The sequence below is a fragment of the Triticum aestivum genome, chromosome 2B (assembly GCF_018294505.1).
Source record: "Triticum aestivum cultivar Chinese Spring chromosome 2B, IWGSC CS RefSeq v2.1, whole genome shotgun sequence".
Taxonomy (NCBI): Eukaryota; Viridiplantae; Streptophyta; class Magnoliopsida; order Poales; family Poaceae; genus Triticum; species Triticum aestivum.
In genome coordinates this window covers 474,348,361-474,364,601 of record NC_057798.1, presented here as the reverse complement: position 1 = coordinate 474,364,601, position 16,241 = coordinate 474,348,361, and the positions used below count along the sequence as shown (strand labels likewise).

The 16,241-nt window shown below is 43.7% G+C and overlaps 1 protein-coding gene across 1 annotated transcript; it reads left to right on the top strand.

Annotated features, from left to right (window-relative positions):
* The first annotated feature begins 3,246 nt into the window (after positions 1-3,246).
* Positions 3,247-9,559, top strand: LOC123045539 (CLPTM1-like membrane protein cnrB). Its single transcript, XM_044468622.1, has 12 exons — positions 3,247-3,565; positions 4,861-5,007; positions 5,097-5,211; positions 5,293-5,384; positions 5,514-5,611; positions 6,471-6,508; positions 6,765-7,000; positions 7,235-7,328; positions 7,420-7,610; positions 8,234-8,453; positions 8,801-8,968; positions 9,057-9,559. Exons 1-12 carry the CDS (start codon positions 3,356-3,358, stop codon positions 9,239-9,241), a joined length of 1,794 nt encoding a protein of 597 aa, XP_044324557.1. The 5' UTR covers positions 3,247-3,355; the 3' UTR covers positions 9,242-9,559.
* The last annotated feature ends 6,682 nt before the right edge of the window (positions 9,560-16,241 follow it).

Below are 16,241 nucleotides of genomic sequence, written 5' to 3'. Positions count from 1 at the left end.
GGGGGAAACCCTAGATCAGTAGATTAGATGACGACTGCGCTATGGTGTCGTATCCCTCTTGGGGGCGTCATTCGTGGAGGTGTACACAGACCGAGGGACCGGTGGAAGGCTTTTTTTGGTGGAGCGGTGCTTCAGCTTACACATTGCTGGCTGCAAAATTTGGCGGCATGGTGCCGTGGAGAATCGACGTTCGATGCGCAGAGATGGACTCGTGTAGGGAGGTGGTGTTGTCCGGCGTCGTGGTGGGGTCGACGGCAGCTAGACCTGACAAGGTTGATGCAGCAGTACAACACTGAAGATGGATTGGTGGCATGTGGCTGCGGCGGCCTCATACTCGGCAGACGTCCTGGTTGAGAAGTGCGCCCGGACTGGTGGGAGCCCCATACCCGGAAGGCGTCCTGGTTGGGACCTGTGGTCTTAGATGGTAGGTCTGGCTGTGAGGTTTGTTTGGTATTAGACCCAGACTATCAGCATCCCTTCATCAACTGGATAAAAGTGGCGACATATGTTGCCTAGACGGTGGCTTTAGACTTATTGTTGCATGACTTTGTAAGGTCTTCTGTGAATTATTAATAAAGTGGCCGCATGCATGGTCCAGATGTAGAGGCCGGGGGTCCTCCTCCTTTTTTTTTAAAAAAGAAAGAAATTGCAGCAGCGACGGCTAACCTTGATCACATAGCCAATGTTTGTTCAAATGAGGCTGCAGCTCTGATGAAGGGCCCGAAGCTCGCAAATACAATTGGCTATAATTCAATCCAGTGCAATCAGACTGCATGGTTCTAATAGAAGCTATGCAACAAAAGGTGGGGCACTCCAGTGTGTCGATGGTGGCAGGCCCAATTCTTGAGGAATGTCGGATATTTTTAGTTGGTTTCGGGAAGGTTGTTTTAGAGCATTGTAATCGTGATTCTAATATGGTAGCCCATGTGCTAGCGTGAAATGGACGTGTTTGATCCACAAAACTGATGGTTGGACTCACTTCCTGCTTTTACTTCCGAACATTTAACGGATAATGTAAGCATTGTTTGATATTAATAAAGCTAGCCATGATGGCCTTCCCTAAAAAAGGTATATGGTATTATCGTTTTTGGGTAGTTGTGGCTCAATACGATTGATCTTGTCGTTGGAATGTGGAAGCGAGCGGGCATCCTAAAGGGAGAGGCCAAAACCTTTCTTGGGGCTCTCGCAATGTGGGCAGACGCGAGAGTTAGAGCTTAGTTTCCACGTGGAGTTGAGATTGTATTTGTAATCATCAACGTGGAGGGGTTCTTTACCCCCGTTCTCTCCTTTAATATGCGTATTCATGCTTTTTTGATTGACTTTGTCCTTAGAAAAAATTCTCATCATTTTTTCCTGGATGCATACAACCACATCATTTATTATAATAGCGTTAAGCGGCAAGACAATGTATAGTCCAACAACAGCTCACATATTCAAACATTACCACAGACAACTCACATCTCCACATACTTGTTCGCAAAAGGAAAAAACACTACTAGAACCTAATAAAGTACGTGATACTCAAAGATAAGATCTTGAAGAAGGAAATAGTCAATCGTACATCATGTGCCCGGTGTAACCAAAAGGTTAAATGTGGGACTATCACCCTTGAAGTAGAAATCCGAACCAACATCTTCAGCAAGGATACAAACATGCGCTGACATTGCTTGATCCAGTTGAAATGGCTACCACAAGTTTCGCCCCGAATAACTTTCACACTCTTTTGTTGATGGCGATGTTGTCATCCAACTTTGTTGCCGGCGAACACTTGCTCCCACAGTGCATTGTGAGCCAACCTCCCACGTTGAACGAGCCCATGCACTGCTCGCGCTGAAGGAGAAATCGTCATATGTGAAGGCTGTCGCCTCCACCGCTTGGGTTGGCACACCACCATCTGAGGCTACCATCTTGTTGATTGCCCACGATCGACCGTAAGAAGAAGAAGAAACACCATTGGTTGGTTAGATAATAAAACCAAGCACAGTCTATGCCTTCATCCATTGACACCACGTCAAAGCTTAGCCGACGACCTTCTCTCAAACCCATCTAGAGAGTGACTTTATCTTTGCCAGATAATTCGACCGCAACCGTGCCAGACCCATCCACCGCCAACCACCACGTCGTAGGAAGTCATTGGAGATGGCGTCTCCTCTATCAATCTCTCGCTGCACCATCGAGACATCATCGGAAGGCACAACATTGCTGGGAGGGAGCCGCACTGTCGAGATTGACGGCTCGTCGACATTGTAGCATCACCGATGACAATGACAACATAAGAATCGTGTGAGGGCAATGATGGCTAGACATGGATCGCCTCTCGGGTACCCCTTCCTAGCGACATAGGGATCAACTGGATTAGAGGAGAAATCAGAGGCAGTGGCGGGATTGAGCCGCGACATCACTGGTCATGGTTGGGGTAAGTTTTCTTTCGTATAATTGTCTTGTTTTATGAGGTGGGTTACATTTTTAGTGGGATTTTTTTAAGATCTAGAGACGATAATGAGCAAGAATATAACATATGTGCTCTTTTATTGTGGCTTTACGAAAATTTGGGCCTTTTGACTGACCTTGAGTTGAATAGTAAATACAACGAGAATGAGTCCCTGACCGACCTTTTGTATTTGCAATCATAGAAGCGAAGTATGTAGGCTCATTTCGTTAGTTTTAGTAAAAAGCATGACCATATGCACATAATCTCCGATCATCTAGAACGTGTGATTCTTCTGGAATTGTTGGAGGATAAAACTAGATTAAGCTCTAGGTTCAATCATGCATATCCCGTTAATGCAGATTAATGTTTTGGTGGAGACGACATTCACGTCGATAGCGATGTACCTGCGGTGAATCCAACAATCTTGAGTCTCTTTTGTTCATGCAGTGAGTGCGTGCGTGTGCGTTGTGTCTAAGTTGTACTCCCTCGTTAACGTTCAAACGGATCTACCTAGACGCACTTCATCAATCGTCAAAACAGAAAAAATCCTGCTGATTCCTTGACTCGGGTGCACCTAACAATTTTGCCTCCTTTAAAGACGGCAACTAGCCTCGTTGCGCAAATCCCAGCATCATCTACCGTTTCACCGCCTGCACCCCCGAAGTTCCCAGAAATTACGTATCTGAAAGCAGCGAAACCAAAGCAGTCCGGCGTCCCCACGAGCAGGGACTCCAGGCTCAATTTTTCAACAACTTACATACGTATCTGCAAAAGAAACCTATAAATTTATCGTAAAACCACACCCCCCCGCTTAAATCCCCGGAGAATCAATCACACAGAGCTCCTCCAAAAAGAACTCTTGTTCCCATCGCATCTCGGCGGCTTCCTACCCCCTCCTCGCCCCGATCTAACTCGCCGGCGGCCATGTCGCAGCCGGCTGCCGCCGCCGTTGCGGCGCAGCCGCAGGGGCAGGCCGCGGCTGGGCGGCAGGGAGGCGGCCTGGGCCAGAGCCTCGCCGGCATCGTGCGGATGGCGGTGTTCTGGTACTTCGCGTCCAAGTTCTTCGGCCCCAAGCGCGCCCCCACGGAGCCGGGGTTGCTCATGTCCAACCTCTTTCAGAAGGGAGAGCCAATGGTGAGAACGCCCTCCCAAGCCCAGGAACCTCGATTTTGGTTAGAGGAGGCGTGTTAGGTTTCTATGGCGGTTTTAGAGCGGTTTATTATTGGGTCAGTAAAGGCGGGGGGCTCCGCCCTCATGCAGTGCTGTTGGGTTCTGCTTGCTCCGGGGTGAAAATTGTGCAGCGATCTCAGCAGTTTTTTTTACTGTGATCTCGAACTTTTCTTTTTCTTAATATATCAGATGGTGTATTTGTGCTGATTATTATAATTGGGGAGCTGATTTAGTTTGTTTTATGCGAAGACACCTGTTGTTTGTGTGCCTGTTGGAGGCTGTCGAACAAGTAGGCCACCTTTGTTCTAAAACAAGCAGATCACGGAGATAGTGGTGCTCCACAGCATCGCGGTTTGATGTACTGTGAAAAGAAAGGCACGCATGTTAGTTGGATGCTTTATGATCTCCTCTCAGGAGGCCAAGGGCGTTCTTGGTTGTTGGGAACTAGTAGAGTATACAAGGAAAAAGAGAAGATACGCCAAAGATCTCGACAAGTTTGGATTATGCGGTGTAGCTGGTTCACCTTAGTGAGTTGTGAAGTTGATTGATATTTAAACACTTTATCTGTTGTTCTTTGAAATGTTTGTCCACGATGAAGCTTAGGATGTCATAGTATGCAATGTACCGTGTGTCCTTAATGAAGCTGAAAACATCACACTATGCTTGGATAACGTTTCTTTATGGGTTTTTCATGTAGACTTTGTTGAGGTTGTCTGAACTAGGTATTCCTCGAGATAAAGCCAACTGTACAATTTATTTGGTACATTGTCACTTTTTTTATTTTTGGTGGGAAGTTATTTTTTGGTGTTTATGCGGTGCACACCGACCTTATAACTTGGTGTATCATATTGCTCCAAATATTTGATCGAGGAGGTGTAAATCCATTTTTTTGTCAAATCGACGATTCAGTGGCATGTGGTAATGTCTTATACAGGTCTACATATTAAGATAATTGAATATTACAAATGTTTCTATGTAGTACCTGTTTTCAGTAAATTATAAGTTGAAGTCAACCCCCCCCGCCGTAAATTTGGCCCGATTTGTTATCTTGCCAAATTTACGTGTTTGGCATTTTTAGGAAATTATGGGACCAATCAAGCAGAAAGACGTTACTGGATTTATTAAATTCCTCAGTAGTGCCACCCAAATTTTATGACAGTTTGGAGGTAGCACGGTGCATGCATGAAGCACTAGTCTTGAAGTCTTGCCCATTTTGCGTTTTCCTGAAACACAAATCGATGATGATTATGTTGCTGCAGGATATGTGGATGTATTTATCGGAGAATGATAAATTTAGCGACTTTGGTAATGAGGATGCACTCATCTGGCATGAAACAAACATACCATATGCAGTCTGGACACCTACCAGTACCAGAACACACACACTGACATACTATCCAACGGAGGTAGAATAATATTTTCTGCAATTTACAGATTATGTTATGGTTATATTTTGTTGGATTGTCTAATTTTGTGTCGATGGATCTTGCCATAGGCTCTCAAGCACAATGGCTCTTTGTATGCTCATGTTTATTTTTCCCGTTCGGGTTACCCTGTGGACCCTACCGATCCTGAATATGAGCAAAAATCTGCATTTGGAAGGACACATCGTAAGTTTCCTGTTCATCTCAACCGTCCTTTTTATTGATTGCATGTTTTTATGAAATGCTCACTGCATTATACCTATTTAGCTATTGTGGCATACTTGCGGAAATCAAAAGCTGGTCACAAGAAGAGCTTGCTTGGAGATTCGGATGAGTCCGAGGAAAAGCTACCCCCTAAGGTCATTAACTTGATTCTTTATTGTTGGGACAGTATGCACTAGAAATTTCTAGTATAGATTATCTCCAGCAAACACAGAATATCTCCCATGAAAAAGCAATTAACAGAAGACAGCATTTGATTTCTGCAGGAGAACAAAGAGTCCGAAGACAAAGAGGAGGGCCCAGTTGAATATATTTCTTATTGGAAACCAAATGTGACAATAAATCTTGTTGATGACTTCACACGGTATGCACAAGATCAAACTATATTTTACATTTCCACTTGTATATGCCTGGAACTATTATTTATTCATTTTGAATTGTAATCGCATTGGCGTGATTAATATCTTTTACTTTCCTTTCTAAATATCATGAAGTACCCCCTCCGTTCCAAATTATTTGAAGTTCTAGCTTTGTCCAAAGTCAAACTTCTTTAGGTTTGACCAAGTCTATCTATAGAGAAAAATATATCAACATCGACAACATAAAGTTAGTTTAATTAGATTCGTCATAAAACATATTATCATACTATATATAGTTGATGTCGTGGTTGTGCATATTAGCACATTTTTCTATAGATTTGGTCAATTATAAAGAAGTTTGACTTTGTAGACTTTTTTTAACCGTAAGGGCATACACTCGCAATCTGCATGCTGAAAACTATTTTCCAGTGGATGCTAATCACAAACCGGCACTGCTATACCATGCGATCGTTTGTGTTTAAGATTCTTCTGAAACTGCCGATAGAGCCTTGGCGCAGCGGTAAAGCTGTCGCCTTGTGACCATGAGGTCACGGGTTCAAGTCCTGGAAACAGCCTCTTGCAGAAATGTAGGGAAAGGCTGCGTACTATAGACCCAAAGTGGTCGGACCCTTCTCATGACCCGGCGCAAGCGGGAGCTACATGCACCGGGCTGCCCTTTTTTTTAATGATTTTAGATCCTTTTTGTTAATTTTGATATATGTGGATTCTCTCATCTCAGCTTCATATTAACCATGTAACAACTGCACAATTGTTTCTTTCTAGTTTCACGGCTTTTAGTTCTTCGTTGTTGTTCATCTGTCCTACAAAATTTTCAATTGATATTTGACCATTTTTATTTCACAGGTATCCCCAAAACAACATTCCTCCAAATGTTGCTCCATGTATCCTTCAACTGTAACAATTATAGTGTGATATTATCTTTTTTATCTTCTTTTTCCTATGAATTTTCTACCAACACACGTGTTGCATACTGCTATGTTATTCTTATACTTGAATCAATTTTTTAGACTTGAAGATGACGTTGCACGTAGCCAACTTCTGGTGAACCTAATGTATCGTTTAAAATATATCTTGTTAAGATTGGCATTTTCTCACAGTGAGGGAAGGATTGGTGTTTCCTTGACCATATATATACAGATTTGAATGTGGATCCAACTACAAACAGCTACTATCCAACTGTATTCTTCAATGAATTTTGGCTGTTGAGGGACAAATTGACAGCACTCAACAAGACTGTGAAGGAACTGACCTTGAACCTTGAAGTTAGTCCTATCAGCATGACCAAGTGGCAATTATTTCTACAGATTGAGCAGTCTTTCCAAGTTCATCGTAGTTACGGAAGTATGCTTGAAGGCGAGGCTGATGAGCTCAAGGTATATGGAAGTTTTCAACTGTGCCCATTCAGACTCCTGCCCTTTTTTTGGACTCTATTTTGTTCTGTGTGGTAGTGATGTCCCTAAGTCCCTTACACCCTTTCTTTTGTGAGATGCCAAGTATATGCACTTTTAATTCAAGTTCCTTGGAAATGGTTGATTCTGTTATATGCCTGCTGTGTTAGTCAGATTTGCTTGTTACAGGTTTTCACTGACCTTGGACTGCTTTTGCAGAGGGTTTTCCTTGAAGGAAATCCATATCTACTGGGATTGACCATGATTGTATCTCTGTTCCACTCTCTGTTCGATTTCCTGGCTTTCAAGAATGGTACGTGCACAGCATGGTTTATTTAATACCATAAAAATGAGTATAATCCAACAATAACTCATATATGTTTATGATGTTTCACATTGATCAGATATCCAGTTCTGGAATAAAAACAAGTCCATGGAAGGTCTTTCAGCGAAATCTGTTGTTCTGAACTTCATTTGTCAGCTGATTATATTTCTGTACCTGCTTGACAATGATACATCATGGATGATTCTTGCTAGCTCTGGAGTTGGTGTGTGCATTGAATTCTGGAAGATAGGAAAAGCGATGCATGTTGAGGTAAGCCTATTATGATGATTGTATTCTTTGGTTCTGTTAGTATCTTATACAAAAGCATACAAACAGAGCCGGCATGCTTGACATGCAATATGCACTAAATGGAACTACTTGATCCTAGTTGTCTTCACCTGAAAAGTAAATACTTTAAACACTGGGTAAAGCGCTAGACACAGGATTGAAATAATCAAGCTCATGGGTCAATGTATGAAGAAACCAATTATGCCCCCCCCCCCCCCCCCCGTCTCAAAATATAAGACACTTTTTGATATTTTGAGTCAGAGGGAGCACTACCTATTCACTTGGAATTTCTTTCTCATCATTCAGTGGCAAATTTGCAATACTGGGTTAGCGCTTGTTTTGTGCATTTGCTTAGGTGCATTTATTAAAACCCATGTGTTGATGATCCAGAATCATGACCTTGTGTCAGCTAAGTCAGGACTAAGCCATCACTGTTCCTTGACTTTGATGGTATACAGATATTACCAAAGCAGTGTATTCTCTACTGTGAGGTCTAATTTATGAGTTATTCTTTCCTCATAAAGCTTGATGATATACAAATCTGTTGCATTTTCTCACTAGTTTTTCTCTCTTACTTGGAACAATTTCTCTTCACTTGAGTCCAGATTGACAGAAGTGGAAAGATTCCCATGTTGAGATTCCGGGATCGTGAGTCATATGCACAGAATAAGACCAAGGAGTATGATGCGCTTGCGATGAAGTATCTTACATATGTCCTTCTAGTCCTTATGGCTGGTTTTGCTATCTATTCACTCAAGTATGATAAACACAAGAGCTGGTACTCGTGGATACTCTCTTCCCTCACAAGTTGTGTTTACATGTTTGGTAAGTAATTCCTTCAACACTGTTTCACGTATTTTGCACGATTCACTAGGCAAATTAGATGATACCCCACATGTTGTTGCGGAAATTGGTTGCTATATATTCTGATGAAGTTGGGACACAAATATTTGATTATTGTATATAGATGTAAAATATTGATGGAATGTAAGCAGTGTAAATGGTTTTCACATGTATGGTAGCATGTTGAGATGGTCCTATTCCAATGCATGGTTGCATGTTTAGGTGGCATAGCTGCATGTGCTAAGATAAATAGAAGTGGCGGGGATCACCCGGGTAAGTATATATGATTAGCAATGGAACTTATGTGTATACATCGTTACATTTTTCAGGTTTCATTATGATGTGCCCACAATTATTTATCAACTACAAGCTGAAGTCCGTTGCTCACATGCCATGGAGACAAATGACCTACAAGTTCCTCAACACTATAATTGATGATCTGTTTGCATTTGTGATTAAGATGCCGTGGTTGCATCGTCTCTCGGTTTTCAGAGATGGTAAGATGAACTAGTATCATTGCTGATAGCAGTGGACATTTCATCGAGTCTTTAGGCTGCTAACTGACCATTTCCTGTTGCTGCGCAGATGTTATCTTCTTGATATACCTCTACCAGAGGTGGGTATACCCAGTTGACAAGAAGCGTGTCAACGAGTTTGGCTTTGGAGGGGAAGACGAACCAGCAGCACCCCAAACTTTGGAAGGAGCAGCGGCTGCCCAACAGATCGAGGCCAAGGCTGAGACGAGCACGGAGGACAAGAAGACAAAGTGAGCCTCCGCAAGCTTCAATCGACAGAGACACATCTCGGCAGCACTGGCCGTTTTGGCCACCGGGCACAAATTTTCTGTGTGCCAAATTCGACGCTGAACTCAGCTTCACGCGTTGCTGACCATTAAAAGAAGGATATGTAACAGGTTCAGATTGGGCGCGTGGACACAATACACAGTCTTGTTGCCATTGCCGTTTATTTTATTTTGGTTTGTTTTTTTATGCTTAGCAACAGCAATTTCTAGATGGATCTTCAGGATGCTTGTTCCTACATGTTGATGTATAAGTTTTGCCTGCTGGAAAAAAAATTCATTCACACCAGTGACATGTGTAATGCGGTCGGCATTATTCAGATTTGGTGTCTGCACAGGAAGCCGAGGGAATGTCCCTGGACCTGCAGTGGTGAGGGCGAGTGACAAGTGACACGACGGGGAGTTGACTGCAGCAGAAGACAAGCCGGCGTGGATTGATCAGCAGACGGGGGGCACTGGCACTCCTGAACAGGGCGAGCTGATGGATCCGAGTGGATGAGGTTGCTAAGGTGGGTGGAGAGAGGAGACGGATTGCGCGGCGGAGGTCGCCTCGTGTGACCTCGGCTTCCTTCCTTGTAGTGCCCTCGACTCGTCCTATGCCGATCTCTCATGGCATGCATAGTTGGTTCGGCGGCCGACGGATCCAGCCCGTAGTTTGCTTCCACTTTATCTGGATTGTTAGCTGGGGCGCCACCAACCAAGGTAAAGAAAAAGATATGTTAGACTTGCGATCTATTCATCAACTATTAACTTGTCAAGACAGTACAACGAACACCAGAAATCTCTTCCCCATAAAAGCCGGGCAAACCTTGTTGTTGTAGACATCAGAACAACAAAAGTCGTTGCTGAAGAGAAGCGTCAGAAGGATTCAACCTGTAGATACACTGACATAGATAAACGAAGACCACATCAAAGCAGAGGCAGGCCAGGCGAGCACAGACGAATGAAGACCAGATATACAAATGAACACTGACAAGAGGCAGGGGAGTGCTATCTCCCGCCTAAGGTTACTTTTATTCAAAGGAATTTTATAGGATTTTCTGAAGGATTACAATTTTTTTTTTCTACATTGGTCATTGGTCATTCAAAGGAATTAACACTCTATGGTTCAATCAAACGCTCTCTGGTTTAAATTCCTATGGTTTGCTATTCCATAGGAATAGAATTCAAGTGGCCATGCCACTTCAATTTGTATTTTTCTTATTCCTGCGTTTGAGATTTCTGCGAATCAAAAGGCCCTAATAATGCAAGGTCGACAATAGTACAAGACACGATCAACTCTTCCAGTACTTGGATGACTCATGTCGTGCTGGCGGCATGTTTCAAAACTCTCATGATTGTCTTCTCCACAAGGAAAATAAAGATGTTTTTGGCCACAAGATTCATGCGCGGTGACGTTCCTGTTGATCCATGGACGGATGTTAGCGCCCATGCCGCGTTGCTGCACCGTTCCTGGACAAACCCTTCGGTGCGGACGATGCGACGCAACGCAAAGCAAGGCCGGCTGGTTTCACTTAAGCAAGTGCTCTCCCGTCCCTGCCAAGTTGCCTCGATCGTCGTCTAGTCTCCAAATTAAACCGGCCATGTGCATTGTACATGCATGGTGCTCCGAGGTTTTTGTCATTAGCAAGATCTCTATTTATTATCATGCATGCATCGCCAGATGATTATGGTGTCCCCTCCGCCTCCGGTGCAAGGCTAAATGGGAGAGCATGTTGCATGTCAACCTAAACGGAAAGCTAATGCATGCTGTCGCCACACAATGCAGAATCACTTTGCCTGGCCGGTTTCGTACGAAGCGACAGATTGACGGACGACCTCGACGTTTCCCGGCTAGCAGATATACCATTCTCTTGTCTCTCTCTCGTCAAATCCACACGGAAAATCGTCTAGTGGTTTAGTTATGCGAGGGGATAGATCAAGTGGCTAGGACTGCTGGTGGTGCAGCTGCTTTGCATGGCTAAACAGGCATCATGGAATGGCAAATGAGGTTAATCTGCCGCGTTTCAGAGGTCGCTCTCTCCGATCTGTTTCATGCGATTTCTGTATATGCTTTGTCCACATGCGATGCGAGGAGCGGAAATCATCGTCGTATTTCGTTTCTGGCCATGCAATGTGCCAATGCTGGCTTTGCGCCCACTTGCCGAGGAATGTCAAGACGCCGCCGTAAGGACACCGATATGTATATATTCTGTAGCATGGCATGTGAGATGGTGGATAAAATCAGCATAAGTTTGCGGCTAAAAAGGCCTGGATCTGTTCCGCCCGCGTGAGGTGCAGATCAAAGCCAGGAAGCAAATGGTGTGACACAAGATGCCGGTTTTCATTACTGATGAATAATGGGCATCATATTGCTATCAATCGTGTACAAAATAGGGCGTGGCTTCAATCATTTGCATCAGTTGGAGTAGTAAGAATTAGCCCTCAATCAACGTATAACCAGCTGGAGGGGATTGAACAACTGCAAATGCAATTTCAGCTGACCACTCGCCCCTGCTTTCTCTGCTGCTAGCCAAAGGAGGTTTGAGGCGTCAGTGGGCTCACCAATGCCTGCGCCCCACCGGGCAGGCATCAAATCAATCTCGAGTCATCTCGCTGTTCACTTGTCAAACGTTCGGATTCCCTCGCCACGACCAGCATGGCAAGTTGGCAACATTTCACCTCACCTGCTCTGCTGTTTTTTCCGTTGCTTGCAAGAAAAGATGGTGGGAGAAGAAGCAGATTGATGCAACACCGGGGTTGGGTGGGTCCCTAGGTCACCGGTTGTGGGAGTCCAAATTGTCATGCCGAGGTACGAGAGTTTCCTGCGCCTTAGGACGGAAAGGGTGGGAGTGCTTTGTCCTCGAGCCCTTGCGTCCATGTCGCTCTCCTACCTTATTTTTTTCCTTGGCTCTGTTTTGCCAGGGCATGTACAATGATCCTATTTTAAGAGTGTCATGTAGAATAAATGTTGAGATGTAGGAAAAAAAATTCATAAGAATATGTTTGTCTTCTCTTATTTAAGAGATGATCTCTTGGCACATTTTTCTCATCATATTTTAAGGAATAACTAAGATAAGACCAAGATATAACCTATTGTAGACATAGCTTTTGTCTTTTTAAATTACATGCAAGAATTAAGATAAAACTGTTTTGTCAACAATTGTACGTGCCCTCAATACATGCAAGTGACCAAGTGCGTACGTGCTTCCAAGCGTGTGTGTATTATTATTATTATTATTTCACACGGGAGGTAAGGCCAATTTTAACTGTCGACCCAAACGGACATCCATTTTATCCGAATTTCGTTCGTTTGGGACGGCAAAATGGCAATCCGTGTCCATTTTTGTCTCTCCGACTGTAGGTGCCTTCAACGCGCGGCCACATCGCAACTTGCCGGCGTCGCAAACGCACATTAAAAAAAACACGGCCACACATTTTAAAACACGCACATAAATGTGCGCCAATAACATAAATTTAAAACTGTTCAAACTAGTCCTTGGCACACATTCAAACATAAGTAAACTAAGAAAACTTAAAAAAAAAATTAGCTGCCGCCGCCGTTGTCGCCTTGGATGCCACCGTCGCCCTCACATGCCACCGTCCTCGTCGTCGTCCATGGTGAGGTCGACGTACGATGGAGGTTGCATGAGGTGGGCCGGTGGCCCCTGTGGTGGTTTCCAGGCTAGAGGAGCCTGCACCACCTCCTCCCATGGCGATGACTCCTGCTCTGGTGACCGAAGCGGCGTGCGTGACCACAACCCGACACCCACCGTGTCGGCCATCTCCGGCGCCGTGGACGACCAACTCAACCTCTGGCCCACCAAGCGCGGGTTTCACCCGACGACGGACGGCTCCTCCTGCAGCTCCTCCTTGACGACCATGTCCAGCTCCGGGATGGCGACATCACCGGCCGCAGAGAGGGACAACTGGGTTTCGAGGCCCTCCTATTGGCGTTCGTCGTGGGTGTTCGTGGAGTTCTCCATGACCCGCCTCATGAGCTCGGCATCCTCCTCCTCAGTCATTGGCGGTGGTGGCGGCAGGGACGGGGACGGACATGGCATTGGCGCGAGGCCGCGCACACCCGTACGCATGCGCGTTTGGGCGGGCTCAGAGCACACGCATGACACAGTAGCCGCGGGCTCAGAGGATGACCGACAAAAAAGGATTGCCACCGCAGGTCGTGCTCGTAGTGGAGCCACGTATCCCACGACAGCGAATCTATGGCGTACCTTGCTACTTGTGAGCTGCGTTGGATTTCCTCGAAGAGAAGAGGATGATGCAGTACAATAGAGATAAGTATTTCCTCAGATATGAAACCAAGATTATCAATCCAGTAGGAGAACCAAGCAACTACTCATTAGCAACACCTGCACACAAACAACAAATACTTGCAACCCAAACCGTAGAGGGGTTGTCAATCCCTCAACGGTTATGAGCAAGAGTAAATTGTATAGTTTTTGATAGATAGATTGAACAAAAATACAACAGAAAATAGATAAAAGAAAATTGCAGCAATGTACTTTTAGTTTTAATATATGATAAAAGATAGACCTATGGGCCATAGTTTTCACTAGAGGCCTGTCTCAAGAAAATATCATACATTGGGTAAACAAATTACTACTGGGCAATTGATAGAAAAAGCAAATAATTATGAAGATATCCAAGGCAATGATCATGCATAGGATCACGTCCCAGACAAGTAAACCGAAACGATTCTGCATCTACTACTATTACTCCACACATCGTCCGCTATCCAGCATGCATCTAGTGTATTAAGTTCATGGAAAAACAGAGTAACGCCTTAAGCAAGATGACATGATGTAGACAAGATAAGCTCACGTATGAATAGACCCATCTTTTTACCCTTAATAGCAACGATATATACGGGTCATGTCCCTTTCTGTCATTGGATTGAGCACCATAAGATCGAACCCATTACAAAGCACCTCTTCCCATGGAAAGATAAATCAATCTAGTTGGCAAAACCAAACCAATAAATCAGGGAAGAAATACGAAGCTGTATTAATCATGCATAAAAGAGTTTAGAGAAAACTCAAATGATATTCATGGATAGATCTAATCATAAACTCACAATTCATCGGATCCCAACAAACACACCGCAAAAAGTCATTACATCAAATAGATCTCCAAGAACACCGAGGAGACCATTGTACTGAAGATCAAAAAGAGAGAAGAAGCCATCTAGCTACTAACTATGGACTCATAGGTCTATGGTAAATGATAACCTATGAGTATAGGGGACCGCAACAGTTTTCGAGGGTAGAGTATTCAACCCAAATTTATTGATTTGACACAAGGGGAGCCAAAGAATACTTGCAAGTATTAGCAGTTGAGTTGTCAATTCAACCACACATGGAGACTAAATATTTGCAGCAAAGTGTTCAGTAGCACAGTAGTGTAATAATTTGATAGCAATGGCAATGATAGTGACGGTAACAATAATAGTAGTAGCAGTTGTAATAGTAGTAACTTAGCAAGAACAATATGTGAAAAGCTCGTAGGCATTGGATTGGTGATAACGTTGGATAATATTCATCATATAATATTCATAACTTAGGGTGACACAGAATTAGCTCCAATTCATCAATGTAATGTAGGCATGTATTCCGTAAATAGTCATACATGCTTATGGAAAAGAACTTGCATGACATCTTTTGTCCTACCCTCCCGTGGCAGCGGGGTCCATAAGGAAGCTAAGGGATATTAAGGCCTCCTTTTAATAGAGAACCAGAACAAAGCATTAACACGCAGTGAATACATGAACTCCTCAAATTACGGTAATCACTGGAAATAATCTCAATTATTGTCACCTTGGGGTATGCGGATTATAACACGTAATAGGTGCATATAACTTGCATGGTAGGATCAAGAACACAAATATATTGGTGAAAACATAAACAGTTCAGATCTAAAATCATGGCACTCGGGCCCTAGTGACAAGCATTAAGCATAGCAAAGTCATAGCAACATCAATCTCAGAACATAGTGGATACTAGGGATCAAGCCCTAACAAAACTAACTCGATTACATGATGAATCTCATCCAACCCATCACTGTCCAGCAAGCCTACAAAGAGATTACTCACTGCCGGCGGTGAGCATCATGAAATTGGTGATGGAGGATGGTTGATGCTTTGATGGTGACGAAGACAGAAGACCCCCCTCTCCGGAGCCCCAAACAGACTCCAGATTTGGCCTCCCGATGAAGAATGGGAGGCGGCGGCGGCTCTGTATCGTAAAACATGATGAAACTTTTGAAGAAAATATGCCCTAGAGGAAATAATAAAGTTATTATTTATTTCCTTATATCATGATAAATGTTTATTATTCATGCTAGAATTGTATCAACCAGAAACTTAGTACATGTGTGAATACATAGACAAAACATAGTGTCCCTAGTATGCCTCTACTTGACTAGCTTGTTAATTAAAGATGGTTATGTTTCCTAACCATAGACATGTGTTGTCATTTGATGAACGGGATCACATCATTAGGAGAATGATGTGATGGACAAGACCCATCCGTTAGCTTAGCATTATGACCGTTACAGTTTCATTTCTACTGCTTTCTTCATGACTTATACATGTTCCTTAGACTATGAGATTATGCAACTCCCGAATACTGGAGGAACACCTTGTGTGCTATCAAACATCACAACATAACTGGGTGATTATAAAGATGCTCTACAGGTATTTCCGAAGGTGTTTGTTGGGTTTGCATAGATCGAGATTAGGACTTGTCACTCCGTGTATCGGAGAGGTATCTCTGGGCCCTCTCGGTAATGCTCATCACTATAGGCCTTGCAAGCAATGTGACTAATGAGTTAGTTGCGGGATGAAGCATTACGGAACGAGTAAAGAGACTTGCCGGTAACAAGATTGAACTAGGTATGATGATATCGACGATCGTATCTCGGGCAAGTAACATACCGATGACAAAGGGAACAACGTATGTTGTTATGCGGTTTGA

Bases quoted from the DNA above. Each gene is read 5' to 3' on its own strand.
- LOC123045539 (XM_044468622.1), top strand. From the start codon at position 3,356: ATGTCGCAGCCGGCTGCCGCCGCCGTTGCGGCGCAGCCGCAGGGGCAG. The intron at 5,008-5,096 runs GTAGAATAATAT...ATCTTGCCATAG, and splicing joins TGACATACTATCCAACGGAG to GCTCTCAAGCACAATGGCTC. The intron at 6,509-6,764 runs GTATCCTTCAAC...ATATATATACAG, and splicing joins TCCTCCAAATGTTGCTCCAT to ATTTGAATGTGGATCCAACT.